The sequence below is a fragment of the Semicossyphus pulcher genome, unplaced genomic scaffold (genome assembly GCF_022749685.1).
Source record: "Semicossyphus pulcher isolate SPU_LCO1_2020_fin unplaced genomic scaffold, fSemPul1.0.p SCAF_13, whole genome shotgun sequence".
Classification (NCBI taxonomy): Eukaryota; Metazoa; Chordata; class Actinopteri; order Labriformes; family Labridae; genus Semicossyphus; species Semicossyphus pulcher.
Window position 1 is genome coordinate 28,565,286 of NW_027211637.1, and position 23,502 is coordinate 28,588,787.

At 42.8% G+C, this 23,502-nt stretch overlaps 1 protein-coding gene across 1 annotated transcript; it reads right to left on the minus strand.

Moving 5' to 3' along the window:
- Positions 1-192: 192 nt before the first annotated feature.
- ccn5 (cellular communication network factor 5) lies at positions 193-7,397 on the minus strand. The gene is made up of 5 exons (XM_069660352.1): positions 7,196-7,397; positions 5,402-5,618; positions 4,744-4,992; positions 2,691-2,932; positions 193-2,301 (listed from the first exon to the last, which is right to left on the minus strand). The coding sequence occupies exons 1-5, from the start codon at positions 7,256-7,258 to the stop codon at positions 2,014-2,016; spliced, it is 1,059 nt and encodes a 352-aa protein (XP_069516453.1). The 5' UTR covers positions 7,259-7,397; the 3' UTR covers positions 193-2,013.
- Positions 7,398-23,502: the final 16,105 nt, after the last annotated feature.

Sequence of the window (23,502 nt, forward strand, 5' to 3'; positions counted from 1 at the left end):
TTTTTTTCCTGAATTGATTAGACACTTGTAGGAACTACTAGTCTACAAACTGTTAGAGTAATGTATGTTTATGTTGTCCAACACATTTAATCAGACTTGCAACTATATAAACAAACCAATTAAATGTACAACAAGCAGCAACGGCCAACGGTCATAAAAAAAAAACGGTCAAGGGTCATCATCACTCGCGTCAATATGTCAACGTCATTACGTAAATTAAAAAAATGATTAGGCTATATTATTTTTTTTATTTAATTTTATACCTATACATTTATTAAATATATACATTTAAACCAGATCGATGTCTCCATAAGTATTTTTTCCAAAATATTTTCATCACAAAATGGGGGCTTAGACACTTTTATTTTTCCCTGGGCTAAAGCTCATCCTTACCCTTTACTTTAAATGTATATTCATTCTCTGATGATACGATGATGCCCTCAGCAGTACATTATTTTGTCCACTAGATGTCAGGATGTCTAACAAAGTAATCTGGTCTGAATGGAAAAGGGCCTCAGAGACGCAGTGCATGTTTCAACAAAAATACAAATTACTGGTGATACTAGTCATTAATTTGAGTTCATTTTTTATATGAAACACCAAAATTGATTTCAATGGTTCTGAGTACTCATGTGTGCTTCAAACAACACCTTACAACCCATCAGAAAGACAAACAAGTGCACTTGTTATAAGTAATATGTTGTGGAAAAGTACCTAAAAAGCCACCACGTACAGAATGACAGTATAGTTCTGGGAATCCTACAGTGAGAAAGTAGATGTATATTGAAACATTTTTCACTTTACATAAGAGGCTTTACAGAAATATTTACAACAAAGCTGAAAATGAAGAAATAAGTGCAATGTCATCTTATTACAAACACACAAATAAAACTGTACAAGTCAAAGCTGCATTGCTCACGTCAGAAAATGTCTGTCAACACAAAGGTTGGGGTCATTCTTTGGGATTATTTCTCTCAAAATAAAACATTTTTTCATTTGAACATTACATGTTTTGCTTTTAAACACATGTATTGCTTTTTAGCACGGTACACCTAGCGTTAAAATGATCTTCCTAACCAAATTATATCGTGTCCTGAGTCCTTAATTCATACCTTAATTGGAATTACGAGAAATTCTTTTTCAGGATCCAGATATGTTCAAGCTGAATAACAAATCTACCTGACCCACTTGCTCAAAATGTTCAACCCAGTATAAAATCAATCAACCTTAACTTTGAGCTCCATACGATCGGCTTCATCCTGCTTCAACCAATGAAGGAACATTGCAAGAATCAGAACCGAACTTCATCCTAAAGATTCGTAAAAGTCCACCATGCTTTATCGCATAATTTCCACTATATTGAGTAAACATGTTCAGAACTCAGAACCAGTGCTTTCAACAAAAGCAAATATAAATCCTGTGACACCAGTTCAGTTTCTCTCCATTGGCTCCCTGTCAATCTGAGGACTGATTTTAATACTACTTTTATCATATAAGGCATTACATGATAAGGAAGAGGAGTTATTGTGCCCTCTGTCCCAAAGAGGAAAAGGTTCAAGAGAAGTCAAATCAGTGCACATCTTTCTTAAACCCCTTTTACTTTGTGGGTTACACACACACCTCCCTTTGTGTTATATTTCGTCTTCTCTGTCTCCGTCTTTCTCTCGTCTTCGCCCTGTGAAGCACTTTGTAACTTCTGTGTTCAAAAGTGCTGAATACTGTAAAATAAGTTTGCTTGATTTCTCTACAATCTTTGATATGGTTAAAAACCAACATCCTATCAGCTTTGCAAGGTTAGAAGTATGAGGGAGTTGTGAAGAAGTGCAGAGCGAGATTGTACAAGTGTGAAGATCAGTGTTCGTCCAAACTCAATCACAGTTTTTAGCTACATTAATAATTTTCTCTTTCAAGGTCCATTGATCAGAAGACGCCTTCATGGATCCATATTGTCATAGATGAAGTGACTGGCCCTGGTCTGTAAAGTCTCTATGCTCTGAATAAATCAGTGTTAGATCAGGGCCTGAATCCCCACAGGGCCGGGTTGCTATAAGGCGCGTAGGGGCAGTTGTTGTGACAAACACACGAGTGGATCATCATCACAGGTCTCTGTATGAGTCTGCCGGTGGGGCAGCGGAAGGTAACGCCAGCAGTGCTGGTTTGATACGGCGTGCAGCAGCGGGAGTCCGTGCACTGCCCGCAGTACCGGAGCTTGTAGGCCTGAGTGCTGTAGCAGCCCTGGTGAACGAGCCGGATGGGACCTGGCGAGGTGTAGCTGGCCTTGCACCACCTCTGCCGTCCCCACTGAGAAAACACAGAGAGGCAGAGTCAGAGGAGAAAGTGCAGGTAAGCAAGCATTTATTTTGGTGTTTGCAGGTCAAAAGATGTCTGGATGTCCAGTTCAAAGCTGCGTGAGTTGTTTTCAATTTTCAGTGACAGTATTTCATTAAACAGGAGCTATGTACATGTTAAAATATGGTTAATGAATGTTGTTTAAGATATTTTAAAGACATCTAATTTAAGACCAGCAAAACACACTAATCAAGTTTAAATTAGAGAACAGTTTTAGTTATGCAACTACCTCTAAGCTGCATAAATAATATAGATTAATATCTAAAGGTCAACTTAACTAACTTATTTGCAGCAGTTTTCTTCCCTGCATTTGTTGGAATAAGATTGCTATAAGAGCTCACCATGGGGTTCCTTGGTGTGGGCTGGACTGTATTACAGGGCCGCACTTTACAAAGCCGGGTTTCCATTTGCAGCTTGCAGGCTGGGTTCTGGTTAGAGACCCGCGTGGAGACCCCGGCCCCACAGCTCTGAGAGCAGGCACTCCACTGGGTGCTCCGCTCCACACAGGGGGGAGCAGTCGGGACGAGTTTGTGTAGGAGATGATTCCTGGAGAGAGCTGGCCACACCCTGCTGGGTCTCATGGCTGCAGGAATAAAACAAGCAAGAGCAAGAAACAAAGTCAGATCAGGACCGCAGACATGACGCAGCATGTACGAAAGCCGGTTTTATTAGATCTGATTTAATATCATTCACTGGGCTATGGGTACGGCTGCTAACCTGTTTGTTTTGCTCTGGTGATTTGGTGGTTGGTAATTAACTTAAGTTTCCATGAGTGAGCCAGTCGTTAAGTGTCATGTCAAGTGTTGGTTGGCAGTAGGTTTCACTCTGCTACAGGGGCAAGGCTACAGCTAACAGGGAAAGAATGGATTTCTACAACTTTAAATTAACTTGTGTTTAGTGTGCTTGGAGTTTTGTTATCTTGAGGATAAATCAAGCGTCATGTTTCTCTGTGTATTCAAGAGGAACTGAAAGAAGGAAACTAGTTTATTCTGGTGGATTTGTGCCTGAAAACTGAAATACTGCTGGTTTTATGTGACGCTGAAACCTGGAAAAGTTCATAATGATTATTTTATCTATTATTCATTATATTAATTCTGTTTGACGGATGAGCATGCTCAAGGTTTAGAAGTTAAGCTCTCATTGTGCTTTGGGGGATGTAAACAGGAAGTGTAATGTTGCTATGGATACAGGGAGTTAGACTGTGGGCTGCTACATGAGTCCTCTTTTTTAGACTATACTTACATGTATTTTAGCAAAATGCCACCATAGATATGAGCCGAATTACTTATTACCAGTTGCTGTTTGCAGTATGCCCATGGATGTCAAGACAAAAAACACTGGATAAGTTTGACCCTGAAGAAAACTTAAAAACGTGCGATTTTATAGGCAAGTTCTGTATGAGCATCTCACTCTCCATCATCTCTCCGCCTGTGACGGAGCCTCACAGTGTGAGAACTTAAACCAAACTAAATTAGATGCTTCATGAACTCATTCGACTCAGTGGCCCTCCTACACTAACCCTTATGTCTCATCATTGTTTTAAAAGCTTTCAAAGTTCCTCAAAATCTGATCCTCTGTTTGGATGTTTTGTGCGCAATAAATCCAAAGCAAATTCTGTGCCTCCCAAAAAGAACATGTGTAAGTCACAATAATCAGCTGATGTTGAGGGATGACATCGCAGGTTTTATATCCAAGAACAAAATGTTCTGTTTCTGCTCGCATCACGTTGTCTCACCCCGGCAGTGTTTGGACTTCCAGATGTTTTTAGAGTGGCTTCATTTCACTAACACCTCGTCTCATACACACACAGCCACACACGCTGAAGTAAGAGTCTCGACAGGGCTTCATAAGTTTAATTATGTCACAGCTGTGTTTGTTGTTATGAGACTAGGAGACTTATAGTGACTGGGAAAGAAATATGTTTTGACTTTTCCAGAAAGCGTGGGGTATATTTGGACTTTGTGAGTTTTCCTTTGGCCGGACACGCCCCGGTTTAAAGGGAAAACGCTCCAGTAAAAACTTCCAGACATGACCGCCGGTGACAAACCTCATAGAAATGAAGGAAGGACTACTCTGCCATATGGAAGGATCATCAGTGAGAGTATAAATCCAATCCTCTGACGTTATAAAATTCAAAGGAAAAAAGGTAGCCATACTCTTATGTCTGTTCTTTAAGCTACAGGAGACAGTTAGCCTAGCTTAGCCTAGCAAAAAGACTTCACACATGCAGCACTGTCTGGATGTCTGGGAAGTGAGATCCCGCAATTGCCGTTTATCACCAAAGAGAAGGAAACTGAAATCTCTGAGATTATATCTTTAATTAAGGTCTGTATCAGAGGATGTTTTGATGTCTATTCACCCCTGATATCTCATCCGTTCACCTGTAGAGTTTACCTGTGATTGCATCCTGAATGACCGTGTTCTCCAGGTTTTCACACACCCACTCCTTGCAGCACTTCCCCGGCAGCCGGATGTGTTGCGGGTTGGGACAGTCTGGAGTGGGAAGACGTGCGTTCAGAGGACACGCCGGCTTACAGCTCACACCACCACCTGTGCAGTAGCAGTAGGTGTCACAGGAGGGCTGAAACGACTGGCCCTCTTGGTACGTGATGCCGTTGACTTCACAGCCCAGATCCTGCTGACCTGCAAAGAACACAGTTCAGACCTTAACTTTCTCAGCCACACCTGCAGGCTGGATTGATGTGGGGGACTTAATCAGGAAGTGAAGGACAGAGAGAGAGAGTGGTGAGGACACAGGAGCTGTTATGTAGTTTAATGGCAAACAAGGCCTCTATATACACAAACTGAGGAGCCTGTTTTTTATTCTGTGCATGTTCTCTGCAGTCTATCATGCTCAAAGGGCAGTCATTAGAGGACATGTGTCAACAACAGTCCTGGAAATAGAAGATGAAATGATTTGGACTTCCTGCAGGTCGTCCTGCTCTGCTGAGCAGACTTTAAACATTAAACGTCTGTTTGTCACGCTCATGCACACTGACTCTTTCTGTCTCACCAACACAAACATGGGCTTTGGTTGTTAGGAGGCACTTACTGACACACTCCCCCGCCTCTCCGGGGAGGCTGATGCTGTAGTCGCACTGCAGTCCTCTCTGGCTGTCGCAGGGGAACATGTCGGTGCACGGCTCGCCTCGCTGCCGCGCACACACCTGGCAGCAGCGGCAGCCGTCCAGCACCAGGGGGACTCCTGAGGGGCACTGTGGGGCCGGTCCGGGGCAAGAGCAGGGTCTGTCACACAGCTGGCACAACACCTGCAGAGGAAACACACGGAGGAACAGGTGAGAAGAAGATAACTGCTAGCATCTTTACCATCAGCACCACGACGAGTTTCAAGGGTCTTCTTAAAGATTTCTTTTTTTTTCTTTTTCTTTAAGGTGCATTTTTGTTTTCCTACATTTGCCTACACTTTTTGTATCATCTATTTTACTTTCCTGCCTTTGTAACATGGCTTTTAAGTGTCCTATAAATAAAGTGTATTATTATCACTTTTAGAATCATCATCTAAATTCTAATCTTCATGTTTTTTCCCACAAAGAGGAGAGAAAGTATTAGTGGTATTCTCAGGAACTGCTCGCCAATATGCAAACTGTCGGGCCAAACCACTGCTTTCAATTACATGAATCTGGTGGAGCCGGGACGCAGACCAGATCTGAACGAGCCCAGAATAACTGCAGCAGAAGATTCCACAACTTGTTTTTCATGCACTTTCACACAAACATATCCTGCAAGAATCCCACCAGAGAGCAATGACGATAACACTGATAACACTGATCCTTAAAGAAGCATACAGCCTGGTGTCCTAAGAGTTAAGTCAACTTGATTTTCACTACAGGTTTATTTTAAGGGATTCGTCGATCAAATTACATAAATTAATCTGCAACAATTTTAAAGCTCCTGTGAGGAGTTTTTTGATGGTTATGAAACAGACTGAAATTAAATCTGTTGTCTCTATATGAGCTACAAAAGCAAACCAGACCATCAGCTACAAGATTGATTATTTCTATATAGTTATTGCTAATGCCTGAAACTGCTGGCGGGGGGGTAGGTGTCAGACGAAGCGATTAACTGCATGCTGCCTTTGTTTACATTTTCCAGGGCAGAAATTTAAAGTGAGTGAAACATATGACTGTTAAAGAAAGCAGGATGAGATTAATTGTTAAAAAACACCACTGCATCTACAGGACAAAATCTGCAAAGAGATAAGAGGTATGGCTTCGTCCACAGGGGGCGCCAAAATCAACACAAACCAAAAGTTCCTCACAGGAGCTTTAATTTCAACTTCCAGCTTCTTTAATGTGATGATTTGCTGCTTTTCTTTGTCTTGTGTTATGATTAAAGGAATTTAGACTTGTAGTCCATAAATCAAGCAACTTTAATCATATCTCCAAGGGTTTTAGTCAATTATAATTCCCATGTTTCACTGTCTTCTGAGATTAAATAGACCAACCAACCTATCAATCATTCCTTAAAATAACTGCCAGACATAAATAATGGTTAACTAAAAAAACTAACTAAAAATGTCCTTTAATGTTTGTTTATCGTGCTCAATGAGCTCAAATCTGTCCATACAGGATGGTTATAATCACTCTTCTCTTCAGATCAAATCAGGCAAACAAGAATATGTTCTTCTGCACATTAAATAAAATAGATAAATTACCACCCTGAGGATCTGCATCTTCAATATAGAGCATAGAAATGTCTTCAACAGCATTAATCTTTCTTGTAACAATAAATGAAGGCAGTACAAATGACAGGAAATCCACTTAACTATTGTTCAAACTTCCACACATCACATAAATAACTAATTGTAGTAAAGCAGGAGCCTCACCTGTGCAGTCACACACAGCAGCACAGCCAGAGCGCTCACACAGTCACGCAGCAGGCGGTCCATGGGTTCAGGTGTTGCTGGTGGAGCTCCGTGTGTCTCTATCTAACCTGTGTGACGGTGTGGTGCGACCGGTGCAGCTGTTTGCTCACTGCTCGTTCTCTCGCCCGCTGACATTTATAAAGTCTGGACTCTGATGTCACAGGCTGACTGCCGTGTAAACAGGCAGCCGACCAGCATCAGAAATGTTTCACATTCCTCCTCCCTGCTGCCCATTTCCACTTCCACACACACACACACCTCCACCCCCAAGTCTTTCCGCTCCTTTTCTTCCTCCCTCTCTTTCCAGTCTTGTGGCGCTGTGAGTTTACACAGCTTAACACGAGCTGAGCGCAGAAAAATACATTAGCTCAGTTGTCTAAAAGTCAAACAACCTCTTCGGCTTTAGTGGTGACGATTCAGATTTAAGTTGATGAGAGTTTTATCTTCCTGATGTTTTTACAGACAGTTACAGTAGCTGATGTGAACGGACGGATATAGATCAGATATTCCCACAACTTTTCCTCCTGGAACCTTAAATACGTTCTGAAACCATGATGTGTAACCGCAGCCAGACCTAAAAGAGATTAAATCCTTCACTTCCCTGTGGTTTTCATGGAGTAATGGCAGCACGTCTGAGGCTGGCGTGAACTTGAATCATCATGAGCTCCTCTAGTGTGGGAGTAGCTCGCCACTAAAGAGAATTAAAATAGGAGGCTGAAAGCAAACAGTGACAAATGACTTCTTCAGAAGCTTCGAGGACGCAGCTTGTACAAGAATACAGCTGAGCCGCTTCATTACTAAACAGTTAGTGCAGAGACAGTCACTTCACATTAGACAAATGTTAAGACTCTAAGCGTTACATTAACGCAAACTGGACTTTTATATTGGCTGTACACTGCACGATTTTTAGCTTGTAATATACTGTTTTATATACATTTTTTTACCGTTTTTAATTACACCTGTATTGTCGTATTGTTTTTTATATTTTTTTATTCTTATTGCCTATTTCTAGTTCTGTGTTAACTGTTCTGCACAAAAACAAATTGTATGTGTAAACCTACTTGATAATAAACCTCGTTTTTTTATCAGACACACAGTTCAAGCTGTAAACGTCCATCTTTGTTAACCGTGCATCATGTTGTTGTACCTGTGATGATCCAAAACAGGCTGCACAGCAGTGTTTAAAGCTATGTCACCATGCTAACAAGCGGTTAATGGTTATGCTAACATTAAGCTAAACTTTCTTAGCTTATTCAGTTCCATGCTAATATTAGCTAACTAGCAATAAATACTAAGTACAGCTGAGGCTGATGGAATGTACCTTCTATAGCCACTCAGCTAGAAGGTTCCTGGTTTGAATCCCGGTTCAGACGTAGTGGGCCTTTATGTATGAGTTTGCATGTTCTCCTCGTGCATGCGCGGGTTCCCTCAGGGTACTCCGGCTTCCTCCCACAGTCCAAACACATGCTTGTTAGGTTCATTGGTGACACTAAAATTGTCTGTAGGTGTGAATGTGAGCTGTGAAAGGTTGTCTGTCTCTGTGTGTCAGCCGTGTGATTGACTGGTAATCAGTCCAGGTGTAACCCCGCCTCTCACCCACTGACAGCTGGGATAGGCTCTAGCCCCCCGCAACCCTGAACAGGATAAGCGGTATAGATAATGGATGGATGGATGGCTTTCGGTCATAAACTGAAGTATTGGAAATATTCTGACCTGTGGATGGCGCTAAAAGAGTTAATCAAAGTTATTACAGTTCATCCGGGTAAGGACAAACAAACTTGGTGCCCGTATTTTCTAACCTCCAAACCAGTGTGTACCACACATTTATGCACACACGTACGTATGTACATGTATGCAACATAGGAGTTTTTATCAGAATGTTTCAGCCTGATAATAAGAGCACAATAAGACACCATGAACACTTGACGAAAGAGGGAGCCTGCTGGAGCTTTTTAGATGAGACTGACTTTCTCTTTAGCATGAAAGCTAACTGTTAGCAGAGACAGTCCTTGCTGCCAACGTACAGGTTTGTCGGAAAGAGTCGCAATGACTTACAGGCTACCAACAGCCTCGACAAACACTGACGCACACACAGATAAATCAGTGTTGAGAGGAAACTTTGTCCTGCTATTGCTACATAGAAAGCCCAGTGATATCTGTAATAGATGTGGAGATGTTTCACTGTGAACATTTTCAACTTGCTGGTGGCTCTAGATTAAAAGTCAGAGGATCACTAAAGTCTTCATCCTCTGGGGTCGATGAATGTTTGAACCAAATTTCATGGCGATCCATCCACTTGTTTTTGGGACGGTTTAGTCTGGACTGGTGGACTGATGGATGGGCAATGACGTCCCTACAGCAGCTTGTGTGGCTTAAAATGTATAAAACGACTTAAAGAAAATATTTATACCACGTACAGCATGTTTCAAGATGCCGTCAGAGCTGCAACATGGCCGAATCTAAACACTACAGCAGGAAGACTGCAGTCAGTGAAACAGAAAGTAAGCCTTCACGCTAAAACATGTCAAAAGTAACACTAGATTCCTGAATTTCAACATTTCTCACGCAGCTGGGTGGGCAGCGAGGACGTCCAGTGAGGAGTTATAAATAGAAGAAGACAGACAGAAAGATAAAGAAGAGGAAAGTATGTGTGCCCGGACCCGGCAGGTGGGCTCCAGGTGGCCAGCCAGTGTCGATGTACTGCGAGGCTTCAGTTTCAGCTCTCTCCGACAACTATGCTTTCCTGGCCTCTGCTCCATGTGTTTTCCAAGCGCTCCAAGAATGACACAGGCTGGAAGGATTGCGATAGCTCCACTACAACGTTCAATAATGTGGAAAAAGGTCTCTTACTTTACTAGATATACAAAACCAGAAGAGAAACTCACCCTACTTCTCTGTTGATTTATTACTTCATTAAAAATTGTCCTGATGAGTTTATGGTCTCAATCAAGTCTTCTTTAACACAGCATGATGTTCTTTTTGTAAGTTATCGTCCCATTCACATTAAAATGCTGTCACAGTCCGTCCACCGTGACATCTATCATCCTGTAAGTGTGAGATTTTCATGTCTCTTTCACTCTCTGCACACCTGCCCCGGATCTCCAATAAGCACACCTGCCAGCCATCGAGCAATCAGCACCTCCTACAAGAACCCTGCGCTGACAGTCAGTCCCTGCCAGATCACAGTGCCCAGCCAACCCTCTCCAGGACCACTCCATCACTCCCCAGCAACCCCGCCACTCAACCCTGCCAGCTTTTCTCAATGAAGCACGTATTGACACCTTACCTGTTGTAGTCTGGGTTCAGTCATACCTCATGACAAATGCATGACAAAACAGGGTATGACTGACCAGGGGAATGACAAGTTGCTACCACAGCAACCTAAAGAATAGCTGTGTCTCACTTCAGGGGCTGCAGCCTTCAAGGAGTCGGTCTGTGAAGGATGCGCCATTCCTGTGTGGACCGCTAAAGCCGAACTGAAATGAGATGGTCTGGTCTACGGAGGATTTCCTATTTGCGTCACCAGCTGTTCCCGCCCTCACCCCTCCCCCTAAATGGTGCTTGTGTTGTATTAACTCTCAGATGTGCGTCGCTTTGGACAAAAGCATCTGCTATATGAAATGGTAACAATGTAACCCTGGCGTCACCTGGCTCCTGTCGCCTAGCAACAGGTAGCTAGTGGGCTAACTAGCTAGCATAACTAACGTCACATAACTTAAGCTAATATTTTAAAGATAATTTGTTTCAAGGGCCCTTTTGTTTTTTTAACACGTAACGTTAAGTCTGCCATTTGATCCGATGGATCCTTCGCAGCCCGGGAAAAGGAAGACGCATTTTTTTGGCCACATCTAAATTTCACGAATTTAATCAAGTATTTCTGATTCTGATTCTGGAGGAGCCTCCGAATTGGGACAGCCTGCAGCACGCAGCTGTGACGCAATCGGATGCAGCCCCTGAATTGGGACACAGCTAATGTCTTGTTTAGCATTTGCTTGTACTAAAAGGCGTGCTAATGAAGTCCGCCTTTCAGTTTGTCAGTACATACATTTTGTTTTAAGTCTGTTTTTTCCTGAGCCATGATTAGCATCCCAATTAATACCACAGTAACTGTGAATTACCTTGCAAACCAAGCTAGCGCTAGCATTAGCTGAAGACTTTGCGGTTGCTAGCCCCTCCCTCCTCTCCAGTTCCTCACTCTCGTCCAAATATGGTCACTTGTCAAACTCAAGGCCTCTAACCCAACGGGTGACGTCTGGGTAGCTACATTGACTTTTCTCCAGTCTGTGGTCTAGCTTCATTTTGCCTGATCTAAGAGCCACTACTGTGTGAAAAGGATTTAGCCAAGTCATAACATCAACAATCGAGACGGTATCAGTCATTGGGAAATCACGCGGTATCGGCCAGTTCACACCAGGAGAAGCAGAGAAGGCCTGAGACATGTTTCCAGCACAGACAGATGAGTGGACACTTTGGAAGAAACCCTCAAAGTCCTGTACAATGACCCTCATTCAGTGCGGCTGGATATTGTTTTACTATGTGATGGTATGTAGGAAAAGAGCGTCTGATTCATTGTTGATTGTGAATGCAAAAGCAGCAGGGCAGAGTTATGAAAATATTATTTGTCCTGTAAATGTTAGAAAAGAATTCAGTGATCTAAGTGGTGAAAGAGAGGAAAAAGCACTTGACCAAACTCGTCACTGTGGAGCAAAAATGTCTAACACATGTTCGGAGAAGTTGTCCAACAATCCGGAAATTCCTTAGTGTTGATTCAGGAGGTTGTAGAGATACTCAGAGGTGACACTGCAGTGCTTTAATCACATCTACAGATGGAAACGTTACAGTCCTGTTCAATAGTGATTTGTACAGATAGTTTGACAGTGAAATCAGACAGTAGGATGGTCCAGGATGAAATATCTTAACACCTATTGGATGAACACATTACAAATGACAGGGCTCCTTTTCCTCTCATGCTACCATGAGGTTGATATCTGTCATCTTTAAGGCATGACTCAACGGCAACTGAATGGATTTCCATGAAATTGGACACAGGCAAAGAATGACTGTATCTAAGACGTGGACACAGCCACCGTTACATCATCCATTGGTTTTTGGATGACAATTTAGGCCTTGAATTTGACATTTTGGCCGTCCACAGCTTGATTTTTTTGGAGCCAGAAGTGACCATATTTGGACTAAGGGTGGACTAATACCAAAGAGGTTGGGTTCTGTGACTCAGATTAGCTGAGATGACACTGAGCAGACAGCTAGCATCAACTACCTGCACAAATATAGACATATCAAAAGGGTGAGTTATCATCAACGGGAAAATTATCTACAGAGACAAAAACTTTTTGTCTCAGGCTGTAAAGAAGCTCAATTTACCGTCAATTCTGGCAGCACTGGCAGTCTGTTGTTGTTTCTCTCTTTGCCTGTCTCTATCCTGCATCTCCTTCTATCCCTCTTTTCGGCCCCTCCAGTCGACAGATGTCTGTTCAACATGAGTCTGGTTCTGCTCAAGGTTTCTGCCTGTTAAAAGGACATTTTTCTGCCACTGTTGCCGAATGTTGCTAAGTGCTGCTCATAGTTGATTCCAATGACTGTATATATAGATGAACAACGCGTCTCCATCTGCTCCCATTGTATGTAATTGATGCCAAAATAGCCCCTGCGATAGGCGCTGCCATCTTGCGATGGTGACGTCATACGGAGCCAGAGTCTGAGCAGTAGAGATCGGCGAGGACCGTCCTCCGCTCTGCTCACCCGGAACTGATCGGCTGCAGGAGCCTAATTTGTCAACAGAGCTGTCAATCATCATTTTGACAGCATCAAATAACTAATTAAAAATAAACTTATCAGAAAAATGAACACTTGGACATAAATCAGCATGATAAGAACTAGCTATAATGACAGAAACCATGTTTGAGAAAAATGTATATGACGTGTATTTTGATTTTATAGTTTGAATCATGTCCCATCTGTTAACATGGAGGAGGCAGGTTTTATGACCTATACTGCAGCCAGTCAGCAGGGGGCGCCCGAAATGTTTTGGCTTCACTTTTAGGGAGCGGTCATGTCGTCCATCTTTTTATACAGTCTATGGTGGATTCACATTGGGTCTCTCTCTAAATAACAAAGAGTACGGTCTAGACCTGCTCTTTCTGTAAAGTGTCTTGCGATAACTTAGGTAACGATTTGGCGCTATACAAATATAATTTCATTGATTGATTGATTTTAACATGGGGGTCTATGGGGATTGACTCACTTTTGGAGCCAGCCTCAAGTGGTCATTTGGGGAACTGCAGTTTTTGGCACTTCACCGTTAGCTTGATTTTTCAGCCCTGGAAGTTTAAGCTTGGGATGAATTGAAATAACTTTGTTGAAACAGTCAGGGTTTCAAGTAGCTAGCCTTTTGTCTTACAGTTTGTTTTGGCCGAGGAAATATAAATAGTCTAGCAGTTAACTTCGGAGGAATGACGCAATGTGAAAATTAGCTTGCGGCCTGAACACACCACTAGTCTTGTTGCTGGTGTAGAAACCACACGTTTGAGAACAGGTCATTAAAATGATTCCATTGTTGATGTGTTTCTAATGTGAATCTGTTCTGAAGATCTTTTAAGGTTTATGCTTATTTTAAAGTTCACCAAAAATGACCTCACAAACCCAGACAATATTAAAGTTTGCCAGTTTGTGGTTTTGGGTGGCGGCTACTTGCTGTGACTGATATGAGTGTGACTCAAAATAAACAGTCTGAGGACCGAAAACAGCCACAAAAAAAATCCTCAAATCTCTTCCCAGCTAAATATTTGACATGTGAATAACATGCGGAGCAGCTCCAAGTGCATTCGGTAACTTGTGTCTGAGGTTTTGGCTCCATGCGTCACTGAAATTTTTCCAGTCATTGGCAGGTACGCTCCGCCAGATCCACAGGTAGCTTTTTTCAGTGGAGACGGCAGATTAGCCGTGACTGCAGAAACAGGTAGAAATAGCAGAAAACAAGTGGTCCAGCTTTGAGTCAGACGGCACGTGTGAGCTGTAGTCTGTTCACGATGTACTGAGTTGTACTGACTCATTATTCCAGTACGGATGTCGCAGTGGTAATGGGATGACGGGGCATCTCTGCATCGCCACCACGCCCTGCAGAGGTCACAGACGGAGCAGCTGTCCCGATCCATTGAAAACACAACAAACGCACAAACTGCACTTTTTTTATTGTTCTGTCTGCTTCTCCTTTGACACGCCTCGGCTCAATCCGTTTCCTCTAACAAGTTCAGTGATTTGAAGTCTTTTGCAGATGTTATTGGCTTTGAAGTCCAGTTTCAGAGCTTAATAACCACTATATTTCTACTGTATGAATCTTTCCAGAATCCAGAGTGGGAAGGAAAAGAAAGGATGAAGGGGGGAACCTTGAAGCAGATGGAAAATTAGCCTAACATTTACATAATATAATTACAGGCAGCATAACTCCCCTCACTCCTCAGATGGCTGGGCGTTTCCTCTGAAATTGCTCTTGTGCAACTACAGAGGAAATACTACAGGTACACAGCTGTTATGTGATGTAACACACAGCTTAAACTGTAATGAGCGGTCTAAATATATCCAAAACATAGAACCGAGACGTGATTTAATTCAGCCGAGACTCCAGCCAGAGACTAAATACCGTAATTACCCAAATTCCACACGGCAAAGACTAAAAATGTGCTTCTGGAAACTGGAAACTTCCAAGAGGAAAGGGAAAGGCTGCTGATTGTATAAGTCCTTTGTGCATGTGCATAATTCTGACGTTTATATGATGAATGTGTCAAGATGTGGTCCAGATGGAAGCAGCTACAGTCAGGCCTCCTCCAACATGGATCATTCCGGCCACAGCCAAAGTGTTTTCCCTAAAATGACACCTGAAATTCCCGGCATTTCTGCTAGATGTGTGAAAATCCCACAGTGCTGCCACGGAAACACCCGGAGCCGACCATGAGGACGTCGCCCGGACCAAAAGGTCAGCTCCTGACGTACACGAGGTCGAGGTTGCTGCCGTGTCTACAGCGACAAAAGAAAAGCCCGGATCGTCCAGACGCTCGTTCACACGTACTTATCATGACAGCTGCTCAGACGGATGTATCAGCAGAGGTACAAACAACTGTCTGCACGACATCACATGTTGTATCCAAACCCAAAGAATGTTGTTCTGATGACTAATTCTTCTCAACCTGTACAGCTTCATGTCAGACCTGGTATCATAGTGCTGAAACAGGAGGATTGGACAAGAGGAGTATGTGTAAGTAAGTGTCTGTTGGTCTGCCTCTTCAACACAGACATTCAAGGTCTCCAGAGGCATGACGTTGACTTTTTTTACATGGCATATCTCAACATCTTACAAATGGATTACAACAAGATTTTTTACAGAAATGGTCCCAAGATTTTCTACTTTTCTCTATTTACAGATTCTACACAGTAGAAGTAGGCAGGGACCTACATTTCTGGGAAGGCAAGTGTTCTGGTTTCCGTTTGAACTAGGCTTGTAGTCCGAGTTGTATTGACCAATCACGTATCAGCAGGCTGCGGCGTATGCAAGAAAAACAGTCCATGTGGAGAGCAAAAGCAGGTGGAGCGTCCGCCATAATGCCATCCCAGCTCCCATCATCATCATCTGACGCTGATTTTGCTTCTTATTAAATATATAAATCTCAATAAAAAGATGTCTGCATGCTAACGGCTAACAATCTGTTCTAGATCTAAAATTTAACTTAACATAAATTCCCTTGACACTGTGTCACGACAGTCGTTCAGCGTTCAGATTTCCCAACTTCCTCAAATGCATCAGATCGATACGACCTCCATTCAAGAAATCTGCATTTTAAAAGTTTTCTTCTCCTCTTGAGGATGGACCTGATAAAGCTTGAATTTTTACTTCTTACAAATCTGCATCACGATGTTGAAATGTCGTCAAAGGTAAGAGCCGTTAATAACAAGTAAATCACAAGAACACGGTTTCTCTTCCTGTAACAATGCAGCACGGGGAAAAGGAAGTCTTGACGGGAATTTGTTTATCGCTTACCACCCGGCACGTTCACCACTGTCCCTGTAGGCTATATTGCCTCAGACTGTAGCCGAAGCGATCCGAGATTGGTTCATGGATGACTACATGGATTGCCATGACTTTGCTTCTCATGCAACCAAAATGTTGACTTTCTCAGCAGTCACTGGATGGATCGGAGATTTAGGTTGCCCAGAGGATGAAGCCATGCTGCCTTTGGTACTGAATTCTCTAGTGCCACCAATGAGTCAAAATTGCCTCTTAGTTAGAGACATATACACCAATCAGCCATAACATTATGACCACTGACAGGTGAAGTGAAAAACATAGATTATCTCACTACAATGGCGCCTGTCAGTTGGTGGGATATGTTCGGCAGCAAGGGAATTTCCCGACTTTCCCCCTGGGATTAATAAAGTATTTCTGATTCTGAACATTTTGTTCTGATATGTCGGAAGCAGGAAAAGTGGGCAAGTTTAAGCATGTGAGCGACTGTGAGGGCCAAATTGTGATGGCTAGACCAGTGGTTCTCAGAGTGTGGTCCTAGGACCCCTGGGGGTCTGCAAGCCATAGCCTGGGGGTCCACGAAATAATTGTAATGAATTTATAATAAATTAGAAAATTGTGCTGTATCATCATTAAAAACTGCATGTCTACAGATGAGGACCATTTGCACCAATGAAACATGCATTTTGCATCACTCCACCCACGTTGTGGACCAATAGAAACTGATATGATTGTGACACATCAGGTGAATCTGTCATGAATCAACTCACTCAGGTCGCAACGAACCGTTCCTGTGGCTGTCTTGTTACTATTAATTTCTGAGCTTTTAAGGTCACTAACTTGAAAAGTATAAATGCTTTCAAACCGGCATTCAGTCGGCACTGGCATAAGGCATGTGAACCAAACTTGGCCCAGATTAGGCAGAGGTTAAACTTTTGTAAACTTACAATACAAATAGTTCCAATGGCATCAAAAGTGCAAATAGTAGTGAGCATATGCTTAATCGGTGTAACAATTATGAGGGGGGCCTCCGCTGTAAAGGTCCCTGGCACCAAAAAGTTTGAGAACCCCTGGGCTAGACGGCTGGGTCAGAGCATCTCCAAACCCGCAGCTCTTGTTGGGTGTTCCCGTTCTGCAGGGGTCAGTACCGACCAAAATTGGTCCAAGGAAGGAAGACTGGAGAACCAGCGACAGGGTCATAGGCAGCCAAGACTCATTGATGTGTTTGAGGAGTGAGGGCTGGCCCGTGTGGTCCGATCCAACAGAAGAGCTGCTGTAGCTCAAATTGCTGAAATCGTTAACACTGGTTCTGATAGAAAGGTTTGTTGTGTATGGGGCTGCGTAGCCACAGACCGGTCAGGGTGCCCGTGCTGACCCCTGTCCACCACTGAAAGCGCCTACAATGGGCACATGAGCATCACAACTGGACCACGGAGCGATGCCTGATTGGTTTAGGCTTCATTTACAACTAGGTTTTTTATGTGCTTATTCGTGGTTCCCAGATCATAAATCCTAAATGGCTTGTCCTGTAGTTTCACCATGAGGTTGAAATCTGTTTATTTATTGGATGAACTGCTGCACACTTTTTTGTCTCAACATTCAAGATGAATTTGAATAAATTTGGGTGCAACATCACTTCGTCCAATACATCGGCTCATGCAAAACTAATTATATTCACCTTCAACTGTACTGTTGTGTTAGCAGACTAAAATGTTCCACCTTCTGCTTAATATGAGCACCATAGCATCGTCAATGTTAGCATGCTGTTAGCATTTAGCTAAGTAATATTGCAATAAAGCCGTCCAACACGTTGCCTGTAATATAGGGCTTTACAAAAAACGTTACTTGTGTGCAACGTCTCATCATCCACTCGATTATGTCAGCTTTTTTTGTCTGACCTCGGGTTCAGGAGGTGTTTGTGGAGAGCTGATTACAGCAACACAGAGTAGAAATAGCATCCTGCATTCGTTGACACGCCATAAACCAACAACACATCCATTTCTAGCTCCGGTTACTAAAAATAAATGAGAACACATAAATAAGGGACAAGGATTCAGTTCATTCGTGGCAGCCGCTTCCTCGAACGGGAGACAGTGTCAATATTTTTAGCTGAGATTGTGCGCTAAGTTAAGGTGGAGGAGAGATATTCTGCAGACAGCTGGAGACATCTGAAGCGCAGCCAGGAGGTTTTAGCATGCTAGTTCCTGCTGGCGATCTTAATGAAGACGAAGTGATGACAGACACATTTACAGAGAGGAAAACAAGTCTGTGAGACACGACAGAGGGAGTTTTAGAAGGAAGTTTAAACTCATGTAGAAAGAATTCAGTTTCCATGATTAACTGGTTTAATCTGCTTTCTGGAAACCAAGCGGAGCATCAAAGAGCCTGATTCATGTTAAATTATTCCTCTCGCTTTCCAGAGACAACACCAACAACGTTTTGCTCAGAGTACAGCTCAGAGTCAATGAATTTAGACTGGCGAGAACTTTTAGATAAACAGAGTCCGGCACACACCACAGTGCTCTTTAACTAAATTACAGGTTGAATGTTTTAGCAATAGCATGAAGCTGAGGAAGCAAACGTGGGAGGATGTGTTGTTGCTCTCCCAGTGTTGATTTGGAGACCGCTTGCAAACTTGCATTGAGACTTTTCACATCTGGGGGCTATTTCTTATTTTTAATCTTAATTATCCTTTGTTTTTTTTGTCTGCTTACTTTTTGTTTCATCTTTTTGAAAACCAGGCCAGGTATCCGTTTGGCAGACAGACTATGAGGAGAGTTTAAACATATAATAAGAAGGATTTTTCTTTGCATTTTGTCAACAACACATTCAAACTGGGCCCCTCCTCCTAGGCTCTACGTCACCACAAACTCACTCTTACTCTCTCGACGAGAACACGCCCACCCTGCCGAGCTAACACCGACAGCATCACGGTTACCTTTGTGCTAGCATGCTAACCGCCGGTTACCTTTGCCGGTTAGCTTGTCCTACCCGTGAGGCACCTACCTGTCCAACAGAAAGAAGGCCAACTCTGCATCGCTCTTTCGCCATGTTCGCCGCTCTGAATGGGGCCCAGTTGCTAATTTGAACCACTCCCACACTCACCTGTACGCTGTGATTGGCTCAGGAAACCAAAACAGCGCTCCTCCTGAAAACGACAAAGCAAAACAACGGAACAGATGCAGAGGGAAGGGTCTCACAAGGGTCTGCACACACACTCACCCACACACATGTATAGAGGCCCATAAGGGATGATTTATATTATATTATATTATAAAGTAAAAGTTTTATTTTTGTAGGAAAATCCTATTTATTATACCAAGAACGTGTTGCTGTTGCTCTTGAACCTGGCGCTGACAGAGGCTTATAAATGAAGCTAAAAGGACCTCTAGTGGCCAAGTTAGGATACTACGACCTGTGACCACCAGTACTTGCTCTTTTGTCTTCTTTGTGTTTTATTTTTTACTAAACCAGAGTAATACTTCACATTCATATAAAAATAGATCTATAATAATATATAAATCTAATTATCACTATAATAGACACTCCTTCTCCTCCTCCTCCTCTCAGGCCTTTTTTAAGCTCTGATGTGGCAGAGGCTGAAAAGCTCTGTGCTGCGTTTGAAGAAGCTCAGACAAATCAAAGCTGAGCTGTAGATCAAAGGACAGGCAGACAGATGCTGCTGTGTTCTGATGGAGGATGAAAGGATGTTGATCAGGGACTGAAGCTCATACATGACAGGATAAATGGCCGTGTAGGGATGATGGAAAGACGGATAGATCGAGAAAATGTAAAAAGGATTACATGAATTAAATCACATCTTGTTGCACAGTTGGTTTGATAACCAGAAGCGCAGACGCAGTGTGAATTGTATTATGTGATGTTGTGTTTCAGTGCCACCTGCTGCTGGAGTCCCCACAATCCAAATCATCAACTTCTTGTCCAGCTTGTCCAGCTCAGAGTTCTTCACATGAGATGAACGACAGGCTTGGAAGAGATTTATCCCCATCCAGAATCTCTAACTGAAACCGCTGTATGACGACACGCTGAGGCGCGACAGCTTTGACAGATTCAACACGCATGAGTGCTCTTGGAGCCCGGGCCATGCTGCCCAAAAGTCATCTGATGGGATTACAGCTAATCTTGAGAACGGGTGGTTCAAAAGGGGAAAAAAGGACTGTGAAGTTGGATTAGATCAGGTAAATGTCTTGGAATAAAAACAAAAACAAGCCAGATATCAGGAGCAAGAGTAATATACCCTCCTGAGACCCGAGCTTTTGTTTGGAATGCATTTTTAATTTCTCCTACCTTTTGGGGATTAATAGGACCTAATAATTAATATTATAGTATAGTATGATATAAAACCAGGCTGCAAGGAGCAGTGGTTAGCACTGTTGCCTCACAGTTAAATGGTCACTGGTTCAAACCTCAGCTTGGGCAAGGTGGGCCTTCTCCTCGTGCATGCGTGGGTTCCCTCTGGGGTCTCTGGCTTCCTCCCACAGTCCAAAGACATGCTTCATGACTTTAAAATGCCCATAGGTGCGAGTGCGAAAAGGTTGTCTGTCTCTACTACAGACATACTTTGTTTTTACTTTGGCCTTTTGTTTGATATTTTGCACTTTAATTGCTGCATCACTGCAATGTAAAGTAGATAAAGTCGACTTTAGAGTTGTAAAAAAAAAATCAAGGATTTAGATATCTGAGATATCTCATATCGCAGTGTGGATTTTGGCGCCTCCTGTGGACAAAGTAATGAAATACACAGCCCTGTTTGGAGCACTGGTCATTCGGTTATGGTAATCTGTAAAGGTCTGTATCTGGATCAGGTTGATTCAATCCAGTTTTATTTTGAAAAAACAGGACAAAGTTAAAATGGATTAGCTGATCTTGGATCAAATCAGGATCATTAGAGCTGCTCGACTCAGACGGCAACAACTATAAATATCAGTCTTCCCCATAGTATCATTATCGTAGTGGCTTCCTATTTTAAAACAATAGCCACGCTAATTTAGACACCGTACAGACAGTTCCAACCAATGACTGTATATATACATGGACGACGCGGCCCTAAGGGGTTTACTTACAACAACGCTGGCTGACCCATCTGTAGAGTCATCTTCGTTTTCTTGAGACTGGTGACAAGTCTGAAGGCGAGGAAGGTGATGGATTCAGAAAATGGAGGTACAAAGGCTTACTGGACAGTGAAGCAGGTTAGGGGGCAAAACCAGAGACCAATCCAACACAGGCGAGGAGATCCAAGAACAGGAAGAAGGTCAAACATGCTGATTTATGTCCAAGTGTTCATTTTTCTGACAAGTTTACTTTTAATTAGTTATTTAAAGCTATAAAAAGGGGGTGTGGCCTCATGATTGACAGCTCTGTTGACGAATCGGGCTCCTGCAGTCGTTTTGTTCCCGAGTAGCAGAGTAGAGGAGGAACGGCGAGAGGAGACGTAACTGACACTAACACTACAGTCAGTGAACTTTCCGTAAGTGTGAATATCTGCTTCAGACCGACACAAGAAGCTGTCCTGCTGCAGACTGAGCCCACCTGAGGGCTCCAACACGGCAAGGTACAGGTGTGTTTTGGGTAGAGGAAGGGGCGGGACACCGATACTGCGGCTCCACCAGCCGATCTCTCCTGCACACACTCTGGATACAAATAAGCAAGATGACAGCGCCCGCTCCGGGGGTAGTTTAGCTTTGCTTTTGTACAACGAGAGGAGGTAAAGACACGCCGCACTTCTTTACTCACTTCAATGGAAAGGAGGTCGAGTCTGAGAGCATCTAGTGGAAAGGTGGAGAACGGCAGGTCTCACTTGAGGTTTTAATCAAAACACTACTTCTAGTACTACACGTTTAAAGTTTAACAGTTTGTGATGTAACTTTTCAAACATGATGCCAAAGTCTTTTAACCTCATAAAACCTGCGAGCACGAGCGAAGCCGCCGCTCTCAGCTAAGGAGTCAGTCGTTGCATAATCTCTCTTTACTTTTTTGGAACGACTAAAAGTTTAGACACTAAAGAGTAACTAATGGACACTTAATGGAGAAGCAGCCAAAGATTAAAAGGATACTTTCTTTCTCATACCACAGTTTAATTCCATCCAGAACTAATTGTCTGCTGATTAAAAAAAGCTACAGGTGTTGTTCAAGCTCCGACCACAGGGTGGTGCTAACGAGCAAAGCAACACATGGTGATTCAGTGGCAAAGAAACCTCAATGTAGGCTCAACCTGGAAGAGAATTTAACTGTGGAAGAAAAGTAGTTCCAGTATTAACAGATTATTCTGCCCCATAAACTGTTTGAAGTTCCGGTTTTGAAAACCACAGATGAAGAGTGTTTGGTTGGCAGCTAGAAACTCAAAACCTCAGAAGAGGAAGCAGAAACCAACATGGCCGGCTGGTAAGTGACAAAATATAACAGCTTGTTTTTGTGACACGTCTCTTAGAAAAATCATACTGATAAGAGATTTAAAAGGAAGTCGCTGGAACTCTTTAAGTAGCTGAAACTGACTGAGGACGCACTTTGTCTGAGTTTCAGGCAGGGAAATAATGATGCCTCAGGCTTTCTCCGTCAGCACACGTGATGGTGGTAGAAGTGGAAGGAGAAGAGAAAGTTGCACACACACACACACGTGGTACGGATGCTGACGGGGCCAGTTTCAGGTTAAAATCTGAAGTCTGCAGCAAAATCAGAAGAAAAAATAACTCACAGTCTTCACATTTGAACTGTTTACACTGATATTTATTTTGGAGTTGTTGGAAATATTAAGTCGATTGTGGTTGGGCCCATAAACTGTGCAGCTGTATGTGAGTCTTCTCGATATGGATTAGTTTTGTTAGTAAGATTTCCTTTTGTTACAAACTGATTTGGAAGATTTCACGCTGATAAAAACATCATGTGATTACACCTGGTTTATGTACTATATTTGAAAAATGTCCCCGTTGTGGGATCAATAAAGGTTTATCTATATATCATATAAGTTGTGTATGAACAAACAAATATTCCTGTTGTTTGAGAAGAAGTCACTCACAGACAGAGAGCTGTACAGCAGCCTGTGCTGTAGTGATGTAACTTATGCAGGGCTGCAACAAACCTTTATTAGTTTCAACCAGTTGTGCTATTGTTTCTTAATTGTGCAGGTTTTGATGTCCTGCTGTCAAAGAATGTTCATGTTTAGTGCAATCGATGGTTCAGAACTCGAATAAATTCAGTTCACTCTCCTGTATGACCG

Bases quoted from the DNA above. Each gene is read 5' to 3' on its own strand.
- ccn5 (XM_069660352.1), bottom strand. From the start codon at position 7,258: ATGGACCGCCTGCTGCGTGACTGTGTGAGCGCTCTGGCTGTGCTGCTG. The intron at 5,619-7,195 runs GTGAGGCTCCTG...TTTCCTCTGCAG, and splicing joins TGCTGTGTGTGACTGCACAG to GTGTTGTGCCAGCTGTGTGA. The intron at 2,933-4,743 runs GTAAACTCTACA...TTATTCCTGCAG, and splicing joins CATTCAGGATGCAATCACAG to CCATGAGACCCAGCAGGGTG.